The sequence below is a fragment of the Vigna unguiculata genome, chromosome 8 (genome assembly GCF_037176805.1).
Source record: "Vigna unguiculata cultivar grain cowpea cultivar isolate G323 ecotype 2 chromosome 8, ASM3717680v1, whole genome shotgun sequence".
In the NCBI taxonomy this organism is placed as follows: domain Eukaryota; kingdom Viridiplantae; phylum Streptophyta; class Magnoliopsida; order Fabales; family Fabaceae; genus Vigna; species Vigna unguiculata.
In genome coordinates, this window is record NC_140799.1 from 8,211,345 (window position 1) to 8,227,882 (window position 16,538).

Consider the following 16,538-nt stretch of genomic DNA (forward strand, 5'->3'; position numbering starts at 1 on the left):
CGCTAACACTCTCTCGCTCATTCCCACATTTCGCTCACTCTCTACAAATTGGTACGCTGCAAGGGGAAAAATGGAACGGTAAAAATGGCTACAACGAGAAAAAAGGCATCTGAAAACTCTTGGGGAATGGGAAAAGGTGAATTGTGAAAATTTTCCCACCTCAGTTAACTTAATAAAAATGTGTTTATGTACATATGGAGCCTATGCGTCGACAATTCAATGCCAACAATTTTAAATGTGTGTCGGTCATCTAACTAGTTTTTGTTTGCACTGACTAAACAAACGCTATTCTCAAGTTAATACAACTCCCTTTTTTGTTAAAGCTAGTTGGAATAGATATTTTGTTTTTAAATAATTTATTTTATTACAATCAGATTTTTGTGGGTTTAGTCGACGCATTGTGCTACATTGATCTGATGCCATCTCTTGGAAGCTAAAACATTGTATTCTTGTAGTGACCTGTTTGAAGGTAGAAATGTGTAACAATTTTACGATCTTGTTGAAGTTTTTCTTTTTTCAGTTTATGGGATCATTTATACTTAAATATTTGGTCTACCCTAGTAGAAATTTGGATTGCAATTTGATTATCCCATTATATGTTTGAATGATGAAGTCATTTAATTTACAGATCTTGTTAGAGAAAAGTGAATCACTACAGCTTGCATGTGGTGATTCATGACCATGATACTTGACCTCAAATGAAAATCTTGAAATTGTATCTTATTTCTTTTTTTAATGGTAAGAAAATATTGCATCTCACGACAAAATTAGGAGGGTTAAGTCATATTTGAATCATGGCGCATGGTTGTTACATCCTTAAATAGAAAGGTTTGTGTCCTAATTATAAGTTATAATTTGTTTACTTCATTTGATCCAACAATTGATATTAGAGTAAGGTTACGATTTTAGTTTCCAAAAAAGTACTTGTCGAGGGGAAAGTTGTTCTATGCATCAACTGCCTAGTGGTAGGGTTTAGATGAATCAAGTCATAATCAAATTATTATGTTTGAGTTACTACACTTAAAGAAACTTAAAAGCTACTCTGTTAAATCTAGCTTAAACCAAACCTTGTTACAAAGCAAATTTTTGCAATCTAAATTTTATGTTTGAAAACATAGACATTTGCTTAATTTATAGAAGAAAATCGCGTTTTGGCCTATTTTAGAAAAAGCCCACTTCAAAATTAGGCCATGATAATCAATTATTGTTTATGATAATTGATTATTCTAGAACATTTCAAAAAACTCGTTTATTTTGGGATAATCGATTATTTCAGAGATAATCGATTATTGTAGCCCAAAATTTTCTATACTTGATTATGATAAGTGATAATCGATTATCACAATGAGAAAACATTTTTATGAGAATTTATTCATCATGGTATTTAATGAAGTATGTGCTTTGCAGTTATTATCTACCCACCATTTAGACTCTTTTACATACATAAAATATGTTCCCAAGACTTTAACACAATTTTCTACAAGTTTTCAAGATGTTTTTTTGGCATTCCAAGTATTCTTCAAGACTTAATCTCTTTCTTCATAATTCATCATGATAAAAAAAAAATCTTCATAATTTAAAACTAGATATTCATCTTCCTCTTAAATCAATAAGAATATGGGATGGAGGTGGAGGTGGAGCAGAGGTGGAGGAAGATCGGGTGGAGGTGGAAGAAGAATATAAGGTGGAGGTGGAGTTAAGAATGTAAATGTGAGGGAGGAGGAGAAAGGAGGGAAGAAAATGGGGCCAAATTTGACTTTTCACCTTGCTTATAGGAGTGCAGGAAGAAAACTATGGGGTGTAGGAAGAAATTTTCTTTTTTTACATAGAGCTCGTGCTATTGAAGAAAGTTGATCTAGTCCATAACGTATTCTTAGACCTGATAATATCAGATCCACGATTCAGACATATGCTTATCTTCCACAAAGTATATTATAAAATGTGTTTCTAAATTTCGAAGTGTATTTCAAATTGCATAATTTGGAATACATGTTTGTCTTTCAGATTATGCAATGTAGAATGTGTTTTCAGATTCAGAAGTGCATTTTGGATTATACAATCTGAAAGACAAACATGTATTTCAAAATGGTTAATTTGGAAGATATTATTAAATTGAACAATACCTTTTGGATTGATCATTTTGGAACATGTTTATTGATATGTTCTAGTCAATTTGGAAAGTATTCCAAGGTCTAGTAATACCTTCCAAATTGGCTACTATAGAATACATTAATAAACCCATTTTTTACGTTTCACACTCATAATCATTGCTACCCAATCCACATCAATTGTTGCCCACCCATAGTACAATTAGGTATGTTAATGGGACGGGGCGGATACGAGCATAACTCCTCGCTACCCTTCACGTTGGTATTCGTTATATGAGTACTCACATAATTTTAATATTTGTAAGTACCCATGGATATTTATAAAAAAAAATTCTAGAAATATTTAACAAAATATTTTAATCATATAAATCTATAAAAAAATTGTATAAAGTTATTAAAAATTGTATAGTTATTAAAATCTATAAAAAACTATATAAAAATCTCTAAAAGATTTATATATAAAACTTAATTTTAAACATTCAATCAAAGATAATAACATCTAAATAAATGCAAATAAAATATAATACATTATTATCACGAGTTTCAAACAAAGTCCAAATTTGTTTAGGAGACAACCTAATACAACAAAATAGTACATATTTAGTTACTAAATTAAATAATTATATCAAACCTTAACAATTAATAACTAATCATGTCAAGAATCTATAAGGATTGACCTAGAAAAGATAGAGAGAGCCGAATAGGCAAAAATATTAAACAGAACAATTGCATATAAACTAAGAAAAAAATATTAAATGAAAAAATTAGAGATTAGTGGATATTGATATCTATAGATATGGATACTACGATATCTGTATATACCCCGTTAACGTACAGGTGTAAAAAATATTTGTACTCATTACTCGAAAATATCAATTTATAGTATTAATTTTCTACTTGTTACAGATTTTATTTATGGATACCCGTAAGTACGAATTTTGTTGACATCCTTAAATACAAGTCAACCAAAACAACCACCATATATCGCGCATTGCCTATTTAATGGGTACTTCATACTATGCAAATGCAAGAGTTTTACGAGACTAAATCTAACGAGATTAGTGCAATGCAAGAACGTTATGGTAGAGGGAGGTGCAGGGGTCTCAATGTCCAAGAAGAATCACCAGGAAGAAAAAAGATGAAGGGAGGGAGGTGAAGAGGAATCCACAAAAGAATGGAATATGAAATTAGAATTTAAGATTTTTAATGAAGGGTAAAATGGAGATATCATAATTTATAAAGTGCAGGAGGAAAAGAGGGAGGTGCATGAGAAATGATCCCTTTTTCGGCCTATAGATATTCGACGAAACATGATGGTGAGAGGGCAAATTTGTCATTTCATCTAGCCTATGGAGGTGCAGGAAGAAATGCCGTGGTGAGGTGAGGGGGTGGACATGAGAGTAGACAGGGTACGAGAAAGAGTTCAGACAGCTCTGGCTTTTGTGTTGCTCAATGGAAGAAGCAGCCGAAGAAGCATCACAATCGCAAGACTCGTGGCGAGATCACCACACTTGGATAACGTTACGTCTCTACAATTCTAAATTCCCACAATTCAAATTTTTCTATTCTCTTTCTTTCAATCCTTAACATGTATCACGCTTTTCAGCACCCAAGACATTCTCAGGGAAAAGCTGATCACAGAGGACAGTTTCTCATGGAAATTATCCAGCGAAGGTGAAACTGGTTATAAGAAGGGAGAAGAATTGAGATACGTTGGTGGGGTTGACATTAGCTTTTCAAAGGATGATCCATCAAAGGCATGTGGCACCCTTGTGGTGTTGGACTTCCACACTCTCCAACTCCTCTATCAGGACTTCTCTTTTGTCACTCTTCAAGTCCCTTATGTGCCTGGCTTCCTTGCATTTAGAGAGGTTCTTTTTCTTTTCTTCCAATTTGAAAATTTTGAAATATGACCAAAAGTTTTGATTTTGATTTTGATTTTGATTTTATGATGAATCATGATGCTATGTGTTGATAACGTTGAATTAACCCAATGGGGTCAGGTTAGTGGTGGAGGGTTTGACTAGTTTGTACAAGGGTATTGGTCCAAACCCCATAAATGCATTAGAACCTCTCTAAATGTTGGTTTTTACTATTTTTAAGGAGATATGTGACTTATGTTATGTCTAGACAATATAAGATTACAAATAAATGTATTAGAACCTTTTTGAATAAGATAGAGTCTCGACTTTGACATGTTGTTGCAGGTTTGAACCCCACATGTCTTTATGGAATGAGGTAAATATAGGTTCCTCTTTGTGCTTGGAGATTCTCCTAGCTTACATTTGGGCACCGTCTCCCTCTCTAAATTTTGTTTACCAGAAGGAAAATGCATTAGAAGGAAAAAGGTTGGGGTTGTATCTATGGTGAAAATAAGATAGATTCTCTCAGTAAGGGGATTAAATCAGATAGAAGGTAGGTAGCTTGGGTTCTTAGAGGCAAAGGGAGACTGAGAAAAATTGTAGGAGAAACAATTAAGAAAGATCCAGAAGTTTATAATTTAACTATGTACATGATTTACAATAGAACATTATGTAGTCCATCCTACCTCGTGAGAAAATGCTTCTTTGTTGTTGTAGTTTCTAAAATGTTTGTTTCAGCTATTACATTGATTGCTCCTATAATTATAGGCCCCAGTTCTTCAACAGCTTCTAGAGAAAATGAAAAGGAGTGGTAATCCTTTCTACCCTCAGGTAATGTTGTTCATTACATTAAGAAAAGTACATATGAATTTGTCACCTTTGAAACTTGCTCGTTTTCTTTTACTCAGCACTCACATTGCTGGGGCCAATCTTATTAGCTGCACTAAAATCTCAGATATACAGAATTTTAACAGATTGGTAATTTTGTTGGAGTTATAAAGCAATCTATGATGTTTTTGTACCTAAGTTTATCACCTGAATAGGTTTTTTTATGGTTTTTGACAGCTGTTAATGGTTGATGGAAATGGAATACTTCATCCCAGAGGCAAGTGCTTTACAAACGAATATTGTGCATCCCCCATATAATAGTCATGCACAAGCTCTTTTATTGAAGAATTTTTTCCTTGTCTTAAAAATGTGATATAAAAGAATTTACTCAGGTTTATGAATATGATATTTACAGAGGTACTGTTTCTTATATTTTACTGGTCCGTTAAACTAATGAAATATTGAACCAGTCATTTTCCAACTTCATATAATGGCTGGCCGTTGTTTTAATATTTGATCAATTTGTAACATTCAATAGCAAATGATGTTTGGTATAATGAAAACTGGTAAAAGCTACAAACGTCAGATTTCACTCACAAGAAAATTACTCCCATTGATGAACCATTTCTGGCTATACTTTATATCTATCCCAGCCAAAGGACTTTTATGACTCAACTTCCACTGTTATTCATTTTTTTTTTATCAATTGGAACTATCTCTGAGGAAGTTGAAGTTATTTTAAGTTCTTCTGTCTGTAAATTTTCGCTTGCTACCTGTGTTTAACAGAGAAATTTTCTAAGTCTTTAACTTTGCAGGTTTTGGGCTGGCCTGTCATATTGGAGTTGAAGCCAATCTACCAACAATTGGGATTGGAAAGAATGTTAGTATTGTTGATAGTATCAGTTACTGATCTCTCATCTCACGTGCCCCAGTTCCAATTACTTTCAAAAGATTTTGACTTGTTTCTCTATTTATTCAGAGATTCTATAGTTATTTTTCGTAGTTAAGAACAAGAAATACTGAATAGGTTCCTGAATTCTTTAACTGTATATGTTCCAGTTGCATCATGTGGATGGTCTTACTCATTCAACAGTGAGAAAACTTCTCGAAGCTGAAGAAAACTCTTCGAAAGAATTTACAAATTTGGTGGGTTGTTCTGGGCGTGTATGGGGAGTGGTAAGAACTTGAATTAATAAGGATGTGCTCACAATCATATAACATTACAAAAGACTTTATCATACTCACGAAGAGCAATTTATTAAATATTATCATGCATAACTTACAAAAACTGCTAAATCCAGTTGTGTTTTATAACTTACAAAAGCTGCTAAGTCCAGTTTTTGTGTTTTGAAGCATTTTGATTGAGATATTGATTTGCCAAGCTCTAACTTTTTATTTTCTTGCTTCACTTGAGTTCAGGCCATGAGATCTACACAGGGATCCATAAAGCCAATATTTATATCAATTGGTCACATGATATCACTTCAGACTGCCATTATGATTGTTCCTGAGCCAATTAGACAGGTGAAATTATCTTCCATTTGAAAGCATTTAATGCCCACTTAATTTCAAATAAATGTATAATACAAACATCCCTTGTCACAATGAAATTAAAGAAAGAATACACGAACCAGACCTGTAAAGGAATTATTTTCTGCCTTTTGCTTTTTATCCTTTATCTTCTAAAAAGGTAATATTGACTCTTTTATGAAATTTGTTGTTGGCTTATTGTAATAGACCACCTTGTACTTCAGGATTTACTTGAAATTTGCAGCTTATATGTTATAGCCCAAAGATACATATTTTTTTACTCTTTGAGTTGCACTTCTTGTTCTCCTGCACTTGGTTGAACTCAATCTCCTATTACAAGTTATTGGGTTGGCAATGCAGTAAATGTTTCTGTATGTCATTTATTTATAATTTATTGAAAAAGTTCATGGTGGCAGATGCTTGTAGCTAGACTAATTTACCAATCACTTTGCTTACATAATTTACTTGGTTATGCTTTCCATCATACATCTTCTGCTGGAAACATTTAATTCATAAAAAAACCAATAAATCGTTTTCTGTATTCCAATTATTGTAAATCAGAAGTATCCAGATTTTTACACCTCTGCTTGAAGTGCAGGCTGACATAAGATCTAGAGACTACATTCGGAAGCTTGAAATGAATGGCAAAGTAACATAATTTCACTCATACGGTACATTAAATTTTCTTTCCTCATTGCTCTTAAACAAATAAAGTGATGGCAACACTTACTGGTTACTACTTACTACATGCTATCATGAATTCTGTTAGACACTTGTACTATGTGTGTTGTCATAGCAGTGTTAATTTTCAAGTTCAGAGATGTAAATGGATAGACACAGAAGTTATGGTTATGGTTTCAAACCATATATGTACAGCCTTGAACTCGAATACATAAAAGTATCATCAAATACAATCTTGATCTTCAACTTTTTAATGTACAGTACAGCCTCTCTTTTCTTTTCTTTTTTTTTTTTCTGGTGCCTCTTGCACTCACCTCACCTAAATCTCAGCATGGATCTTAATGTAGTGAGATTTTTGTACCTCTAATTGTTCTGAAAGCAAGAAGGGTGATATTTTATTGATCAACATTTGCATTTATAATGATTGAAAGATCAAACACATACTGATAAATTAAATGATATAATTATCAATGACTATAGATAGACTTCCTTCTCAAGTTAAAGTAGTAACTGACCGACTTGCTTCTTAAATAGAAGTTTCAGTCTATTATGAATTTATTTACTCATCAGACTAAACCAGAAATATAAAATCACATACAATACATAAAGAAAGGTTTAATTCTGCTTGGTTCCCATTTTCGGGTCAAAATCTTAATTTGGTCCCTTTTTTTTCAACCGTTTTAATTAGGTTCCCAATTTAGTTAAAATGTCTCAAAGTTGTCCTTTCTGTTAAGTTTTTGTAAACGTTGGTTGCTGAGGTGGATTTGTGTTACTGAAACGTGTCAATAAGATGTGGAATGCAGTGCTTCTTCCCCCTCTCCTTCGTTGAGTCATGAATATGAGTAATTGTTTTTCATCTTCAACCTCAAATGTCTGGGGAAAGCATAACCCTAGTGTTTGTTATTATGGTGGAGGTAGGTATAAAAACATCATCATAAAATCAGACATTTAAAAAAAAACATAATTAAACCTTCCTTCTATCATAACTCTGAAATTCCATGAGAAATGAAAAAGATAGAAACATATACAAAATTCAAGAACTCACCTTCCCCTTCTCCCATTAAACAATAATTTTTAAAAGAAAAAAAAAAGTAACAACCTCACTCACTCCTCCACTCATTGATTATCAACTATAACGCAACAACGATCAGTAACAAATTCATCAAAAATTAAGCTCAAATTCAGTGGTTTCATATCCAAACACCACGCCATTACACGTGCAACTCTCGAATCAAATCAATTCGATCCAGAAACCAACTCAACACAACAACAGAAAGAAAAAAGGAAGAAGAAGAAGAAGAAGAAAAAGAAAAAGAAAAAGAAGTAGAAGAATAGTTTGTGATTAAGAAAAGAGAATAGAAGAAAGGGGCTTCGTGTTTCTTTCGTTGGTGGTGTTCGCATTCGCCCCTCTCTTCCTCCCTCTCCCAGTCAAGCTTTTCAAATTTCATTTTCAACTTTCTTTTTTGCTGCCACGTCAATTATTTTTGGTCCTTGTCACTGTTTCAACATTGACCAACCATGTCATGTTACTGTTCAGTTAACGATGTTTACAAAAATTTAACAAAAAGGATAACTTTGAGACATTTTAACTAAATTGGAGACCTAATTGAAACGGCAAAAAAAATAGAGACCAAATTGAGATTTTGATCCGAAAGTGGAGACCAAGGAATAATTAAACTAAAAAAATATTTAACATGTGTTAGAAACAAGTACCGATGGATTTGCTTATAAAATCATTGGATGATTCATTTCACCTCACTCGGTTATATAGGGACTTAACAGTCCATCCATTAGTACAATTATAGCTAAACCATTAATGTAGAAGAGTGATGATATCATATACAACCAAAGCACTATCAGAATAGAGAATTTAGATTTTTTGTTGGATTTTTTTGTATTACCTTTTTTTTGTCTTTAAAATATACCAATAAATACCGATTTTGATATTTTAAAATATATTAAAAAGAATTTTAATATACTAACATCAGTAAAATTTATTGCTCAACAGGACAACACCAATAAATGCAGCAGATAATCTGAACTCAACTTATCTGACACTGATAGCTAGCATTATGTGTTGTGTCGAAGCAGAATTTTCATTTTTGCTGCTTTTATTGTAGGGTTAAATATGTTTTTGGTCCCTCAAGTTTTAGTGAATTTTGGAATTAGTCCCTCATCAAAACTTTATACCAATTTAGTCCTTCATCTTTCAAAATGAGTGAATTTAGTCCTTTTAACCAAATTTTGTTAAGTTTATCTGACGTTTCAAGCACATTTTATGATAGTATTTAAGTTAACATTGAAGCAAAAATGTGTCAAACAGTGTAAATAATTTAAATACTATCATGAAATGCGCTTGAAACGTCAGATAAACTTAACAAAATTTGGTTAAAAGGACTAGATTCATGTATTTCGAAAGATGAAGGACTAAATTGGTCAAAAGTTTTGATGAGGGACTAATTCCAAATTTCGCTAAAACTTGAGGGACCAAAAACATATTTAACCCTTTATTGTATGATGAGAAGTGCCGGAAATTGTAAAAATTTTAGGATAAAGTAGTGTTAAAAAGAATATTAGAAAGTGTGTTGCTTGTTGTATAATTAGCAACCCATGAAAGAAAAACCAGTAACATTTGTTGAATGCTTGAGCCATGTATATATATAATTATGTTGGTTTTTTTCAAAAAGCCATGCATTTGAGAAAGTGACACCTAGATAGAAGCATTATTTATGAGAAAGTGACTAGGTCCACAGCTGGAAGCATCATTTATTTGCCATGAAGAATTCATTATCATTACTATTGATTTTAAATGTTATTTTTATCTAATATTCTTAAATAAATAATGTAGTGCATTTTTTTCTTCTTTCTCTCATCTTGTTCCTCTCTTCAACCTTCACATTCTAATTTCTCTCTCACTAGTTTTTTTTTTTTCTTTACATCTGTTCAAATTGCTGTAACCGGTTTTTTTTATCTTTTTCACAAACAGAATGACCAAGAATGGAACATATTGAACTATTAGAATTCAATTAAGAAAGAAGTTTCTTTTTATTATAAAATCTCCATTTTCTTAATTCTTCGTTGCTAGGAGTGAGTATCTCACAGTTTTATCATTTCTGTCAATAGAGTAACGATATTATCTTAATTAGTTCATCTTTTTCATTTTTGTTTGACCAAGTTTGAAGGTGTTCGACCTTCGAAAAATGTTTGAAATTAATATTATGATATTTATTGTTGAATGTTTTGATTGATTAGAAATTTTAGAAATATTAGATTGACTTTTGTTACATTGTGAAATCATTGTTTTTGAATGTTTGTTATAATTTGTTCAACAAATTTCAACTCGAGAATAATGAACTAATTTCTTATTTAAATCCACTCTTATTTTAAGAAGGTATATTATATTTAAGATATGTCATTTGTATATTATTGGAAACGCTTATCTAAATAGGAATTTGAAAGTGAAGTTAATGTATGTTTTTGTTAAATTAATATTTAGTGACTAATTATTTTATAATGTAATATTAAGATTTTTGAGTTTGCATTTGATTGTCTATATGAAAGTATATCGAATAATGTATATTATGTTGGATTGGATTATTTGAGGTTAGATATCTCAAATGTTGTGTTGAACTAGTTCGTAATTCTTAGATCAATAAGAGAAACTAATTATTGAAAAAGGATATACTTGTTTAATTTTTGGTTTAATTTAAATATTGGAGATTAAAGTATTATGTGGTGAGGAAGTGAAAGAAAGTTCTTGAACCTTTATTATATATGTTTTGTTGTACATTTATGTGTGCAATAAACTTATATTGTCTTTTGGGATTGAGGTTTGTGTGTAGACAAAAAAAATGTTTACAATAAGTTAGGTACTATTTTGTAGCAGGATATGTTGTTTTATATCAATTAGAACTGAAGTTCGTGTGAAGATCAATAGTGTTTTAAAGTGGATGAGTTTGATTTGATTGTATTGAATTACAGTGATTTCATGGAGTGTAATTAGAGTGATGTGAGTTTATTGAATTGAAAACTTGATGTAAATTTTTTTTTGTGATGATCAATGATAAATTATATAATATATGATGTTGGTTTTATAAATTTTTATGTGCATTTACTATTGAAACTAATTCAAATCTATTTATCATTGTTTGTATATTTTCTTATAACATCCCATTTGATACGAGGTTGTAGGTTCTGATAACAATTTATACGAACCTAGGATATTTAATATTTAATTTGTTTTATGAAAACTTTTGTTTATAATTCTATAAACCCAATATTATATTACTACACTACATTGTATTTTATATATATATATATATATATATATATATATATATATATATATTACATATTAAATAGTGACAAAAAATATATTTAGAAATCAATTTAAAGATTAATTTATTTATTATAGACTATTTTAGAAGATTAATTATTTTGATTGTCAAAATTTTGATAATTAATATTAGTGTCTAATTTAGAAATCAATATATAATAAAAACTATTTTAGTTATCGATTTAAAGATCAGTTATAATTTTTTGAATTTATTTTAGTTACCAATAATTTTTAGTTTATAAATTAATATTTAAATTAATTATTATAATAATTAATTATTTTATCATTAAAATTAATCATGATTTAATAATTTTATTATAGTAATATATATATATATATATATATATATTAGATAAAAATAACATTATTTTTTTACATGATGTGAAAAAGCCGTCTGGATTGAACAATTTAGAAATATGTATTACACATTCTCAAATTGGCTAATGAAAAAGTATCAAAAATATATTACAAATTATCAACACTAAAAGTCATAAACACACTTCTATATTAGATGATTCTGAAATGACCCACACATTACTTTGTCTATTTTACTTTCCAAACTCTCTAGTTATGGGGTTATGGTTGATCTTCTAGAATTACCCTATGAATTAATTTATCCAAATTTTAAAAGTAAAAAAAAAAATTCTAGATTCCACAATTGAGTATTAACAAAAAGAAATGTTAAATATGTTTTTTGTCCCTTAAGTTTCAATGAAATTTGGAATTAGTCTCTCTTCAAAATTTTTGACTAATTTAGTTCTTCATCTTTAAAAATGTGTAAATTTAGTTATTTTAATCAAATTTTGTTAATTTTATCTGACGTTTCAAACGCATTTCATAATAGTATTTTAATTGTTTACACCGTTTGACACATTTTAACTTCAATGTTAACTCAAATATTATCATAAAATATATTTAAAATGTAAAATAAACTTAACAAAATTTGATAAGAAAGACTAAATCCACACATTTTTAAAGATGAAAAACTAAATTGGTATAAAATTTTAAAAAAACACTAATTTTAAAATTCACCGAAACTTGAAGGACAAAAACATATTTAACCAAGAAAAAGTTATTTCTTCCATATTAATCATGAAACTCATATCGAGGCTCATTGTTCGTTGATGTTATAAAAAAGAAAAAGGTGAGAGTACACATTATGGTAAATTAGGGAATGCAGTGAGAAATTACGAGAATGCAGTAAACAAAGTATAATTTACCTTAAAAAGTTTTGAAGAAATTATTTTTAAGGACATTATTTTTATAAATATTTTTTTATTAAATAAATAAAAATATATTACAAAAATATTTATATAAAAGAAGAACTTAGTTTGGCAGCCTACCTATGTCTACACTTAAACAAGTTAAAAGTTCACTTTAGCAGTGAAACTGATCTTATGACCACTTTTTCCACCACACAACCAAACCAAATATTCTATTCCAAAGAATCTCATCCCAAAACACTAGCGTAGAAATGAAAGACTCATGTAGCAAAAAGTCACTTTGAAACAAATGTTGCCAAATATTGAACACTGAAAAGAAGTTTCTGTGATCTTCAACAATTTTTCATATATCAGCTCCAACACACATGTTGAATATGAAAAATGAAGCAGTAGTGTCTACATCTCCAAAAACAAAAACAAAAACCAAGAATCTCTCAGGGTCACAGAAGAGTGAAAAACAAAAATGCCAAGAGTACCATTCTGAGATGCCAAATTCTCCCATTCCCATGCATCCAAGCAGAATCTGTCTGAATCATGATCTTGAATTTGCAATCTCCAGTAGAAGGATCTTTGTCAGTGACAACAGAAAGGCCAGGGAATTTGCATGCACTATCAATCTGATCATTCACTTGGTAATAGCTATTGAATGCATAAGAGATGTTACCACGAGCATCTAAACTACCACATGAAGTTTGATATCCAAGACTTGTACAATCTGCATTCTGACAAGCAAAAGACACACTTGGTGCAACTTGGTCATCATTGAGGTTTGCTGAGGGTTTCAAAATGCACCATTTTTTGGCTAGATATGCTACCCCAGTTGCACCAACTAAGCCATTTGTTCTTGATCCTATGTTAAGCTGGTACTTGGGTTGTCCATCATAGTAAAACAACCCCCAATGTCTTTCAAAATTACCTGGCTGAATGCTTTTGCCATCTTCATCTATCAGACTGAACAAGTAAGCATCCATAGGACCGGGCCTCATCGGCGTCCCCTTTCCGGCCATGTAGCGCGACATGAAGCCCTGGTTGAACCGTTGCGCGTATTGAAGGTTTGCATTTCTGTCTCCATCTGTAGGCCACCCAACTTCTCCTACAATTATAGGCATGTTTCCAAAACCATTTTTCTGCAGGGCCCATACCAAAGTATCATGGTTGGCATCAAATACATTGTCATAGATCCTTCCATTGTCATTTATGGGGGATTGAAAGCCATTGAAGAAGGCATAATCAACAGGAAAATTGGGGTCTGCATAGAGGCTGATGAAAGGATAGATGTTCACTGTAAATGGGGCATTGTTCTGGCTCAAGAACTTCACAATCTGCACCATGAGATCATGGATGTCTTGCCTGAAGTCACCATCAGAGGGTACCTGTGCACTCTGATAGACATCAGCATTTAGAGGCACTGTCACTTTAACCTGGTTTCCTAAACTAGCTTTCACTAGAGCTGCTTGGATGTTTTGAAGAGCTGGAAGTGTTGTGGTTTCAAATGAACCATTGTATGTTGACAAGAAAGGTTCATTTCCCACTGCAACATACCTTGAAAAAATTACAAGAAATATTGTTTGAGAGAAAGTAGGAATTACATATGAATAGTGAATAATTTGACAATTGAGGAAACAATCATTCCTGAGATGTGGAAGTCACAGATCTTAACTCTGTGAGATCTGAGAACATTTTGTTGACATTGCAACCATTTAATTTTACAATTGCAACAAATAATCATATATTACATAAACTATGATTTACTTTTATGTCCTCATCTTATCAAAAGTTGCCTATGGCCTAATACTAGTAAACAAGAATTTAGCTTCATATCTGAATTACTCTTGCACAACTGTAATCAATTCAGTTCATGCAAACAACAGCACATTAAGTCAAAACAAGAGTGGTCTCAAGAAAAAGGAGGATCATTAGTAGTACACACATTAGAAGAAAGTACATCTATGAAGATAACGTGCCCAACTTCACTCATCTAGGACTGGAGAATGAGAATTCATCACAGATACAAAAAAGCATTGGGCTGACCATAAAATACTGTTTAATAAGAATGAGAATTTGTATGCAAGTTTTCATGTTGGATAATATGAACCAAAGAAGAACAGCCACTTATATTACAATGACTCACATAAATATAGATGAACCATTACTGTGAAGATCATGTTACAAAAATGATAGTTGAACACCAACTCTATTCAAATAGCATGATCTATTCATTTGTAACCGAATAAACAGGGGCATGCCACTTAGCAGAGAATAGATAACAACTCAAAGAACTCATTATTCCTTTTACCTTTTGTCCATAAAGAAAATCAGTCAAACTTGATCAGATTTGCTTTCTAAATCAAATCAAAATCGCATCAGTTCTCCTTTTGGATATGACAAACACATTGGAAAGATTTCCACTTGGTATTTCACTAAATGTGAATCAAGCAAAGACAAGTAGTTTCCATCATTGGAAAGTTTCTTTGCAATGCTTTCTTCCATAATTGCTCTACATCATTACTTCTCTAAACCATTAAATCAGATAACACAGTTCTTAACAAAACCTCCAAACTCAAAGCTTAACAAAGTCCATGCACAACATGAAATGCATAATTACACAGCTGAATAAATCAATTACATGCATTCCTGGTCAGAGTTGTGAGCTGCATAATGCAATGGTTGAACTCAACATAAATCAGTGAATAGAGAGAAAGGGGTAAACTACCTGATGTCCACACCCGCAGATGAGACAAATGCTGAAACATTCTTGGAAACCCATTTTTCAGCTGCTTGCATGCTGTTGGCCAATGTGTAGAGCATGTCATTTGGTATTCCAACCATCACCTGAATCCCAGACTTCTTTAGAGCATTTAAAATATCAGGATCAGCATCAAAAAGCTTAACTTTCTGAATACCATTTTCCTTCAGCATTTTCACCACAGTGGACGATGGCAAAGGGTGTGTTAATTGTGTGCCCCAATTAACACCAATCCCACTCACTAAACCCACCAACAGTACAACACATAACACAAGAACAAGACACACCCTAAACCTTCTACACCCCATCAACTCAGCAAAAACTGAACCAAGATAACCAGAACCAGCACCAACACAAGGATCAAATATATGCTACTTTGTAAGAGTATATCAAATCAGAAGCCCAAAGCTGGTTTTTTTATTCCTGGGTTTGAACAAGTTTGTTGATTGATTCTGCAACCAGCCTTGGAAATCCAAGGCTTGCATGCTGAAAATAGCAGAATCTGAAAAACAGATCAACAATAGAGTGAAAAGGTTTTGATGGCAGAAGAGTGGCTCATCAACAGTTAAGAAGTTTAGTTAAAACATTAAGGGTGAAAGGATGACACAAAAGCAAGAAATCAAGTATGGAAAGTGGCAAGTGAAGGCCCCAGATGGAAATTCTCAGAAAGTAACAAAGTTGAAGGCTTGAAAAGCCAAGCACAAAAGCTAAGAACAGATCTCTTTGGATTGCAGAAACTTTTTGGTAATTGGCTTTGCTGCTTCCACAGAAGAGTAAAGAGCGAAAGTGAAGAAGAGATGAGAAGAGAGAGAAAGTTGGCTTATGGAATTATGAGAGTGAAGTTTCAGAGTAAATAAAGAATCTTTTTTTCTTTGGTGAAGTAGCCAAGCATGCTTGGCAAACTGCTACTCACCTTTTTTAAGAAGGGTCTTTGCTAACGAGTATTAACCGGAATGTACATTAGATTTTACAAAACTAATAAGTCATATTAAATAAAATTTGACTGTAACCTTAATTTTTTTTTAATAATGTCCATAAATATTATATATGTATTTAATATTTTATTTAATATTTACATATATAAAAGTTAATATTAATTAAATAATAAAATAATTATATTTTAATATTATTAAAAATTAAATATAAGAAAATTTAAATTAATAGAAAAATCAATAAAAAAAATAATATTATCTAAAAATTAAAGAAAAAAAAATATAAGAAATT

General features: G+C 31.4%; 2 protein-coding genes across 4 annotated transcripts; one reads left to right on the forward strand and one right to left on the reverse strand.

Annotated features, from left to right (window-relative positions):
• The first annotated feature begins 3,435 nt into the window (after window positions 1-3,435).
• Window positions 3,436-7,267, forward strand: LOC114193408 (endonuclease V family protein). Of its 3 annotated transcripts, none has more exons than XM_085665391.1 (8): window positions 3,436-3,628; window positions 3,715-3,979; window positions 4,739-4,948; window positions 5,036-5,075; window positions 5,614-5,678; window positions 5,858-5,974; window positions 6,218-6,322; window positions 6,927-7,267. In XM_085665391.1, exons 1-8 carry the CDS (start codon window positions 3,561-3,563, stop codon window positions 6,984-6,986), a joined length of 930 nt encoding a protein of 309 aa, XP_085521517.1. In that variant the 5' UTR covers window positions 3,436-3,560; the 3' UTR covers window positions 6,987-7,267. The 3 variants fall into 3 exon arrangements, with proteins under 3 accessions (XP_085521517.1, XP_027938988.2, XP_085521518.1); XM_028083187.2 differs by having other exon boundaries at window positions 4,739-4,801; XM_085665392.1 differs by lacking the exon at window positions 4,739-4,948.
• Window positions 7,268-12,833: 5,566 nt separating this feature from the next.
• LOC114194284 (glucan endo-1,3-beta-glucosidase 5) lies at window positions 12,834-16,197 on the reverse strand. The gene is made up of 2 exons (XM_028084411.2): window positions 15,282-16,197; window positions 12,834-14,110 (listed from the first exon to the last, which is right to left on the reverse strand). The coding sequence occupies exons 1-2, from the start codon at window positions 15,620-15,622 to the stop codon at window positions 13,009-13,011; spliced, it is 1,443 nt and encodes a 480-aa protein (XP_027940212.1). The 5' UTR covers window positions 15,623-16,197; the 3' UTR covers window positions 12,834-13,008.
• Between the last annotated feature and the right edge of the window lie 341 nt (window positions 16,198-16,538).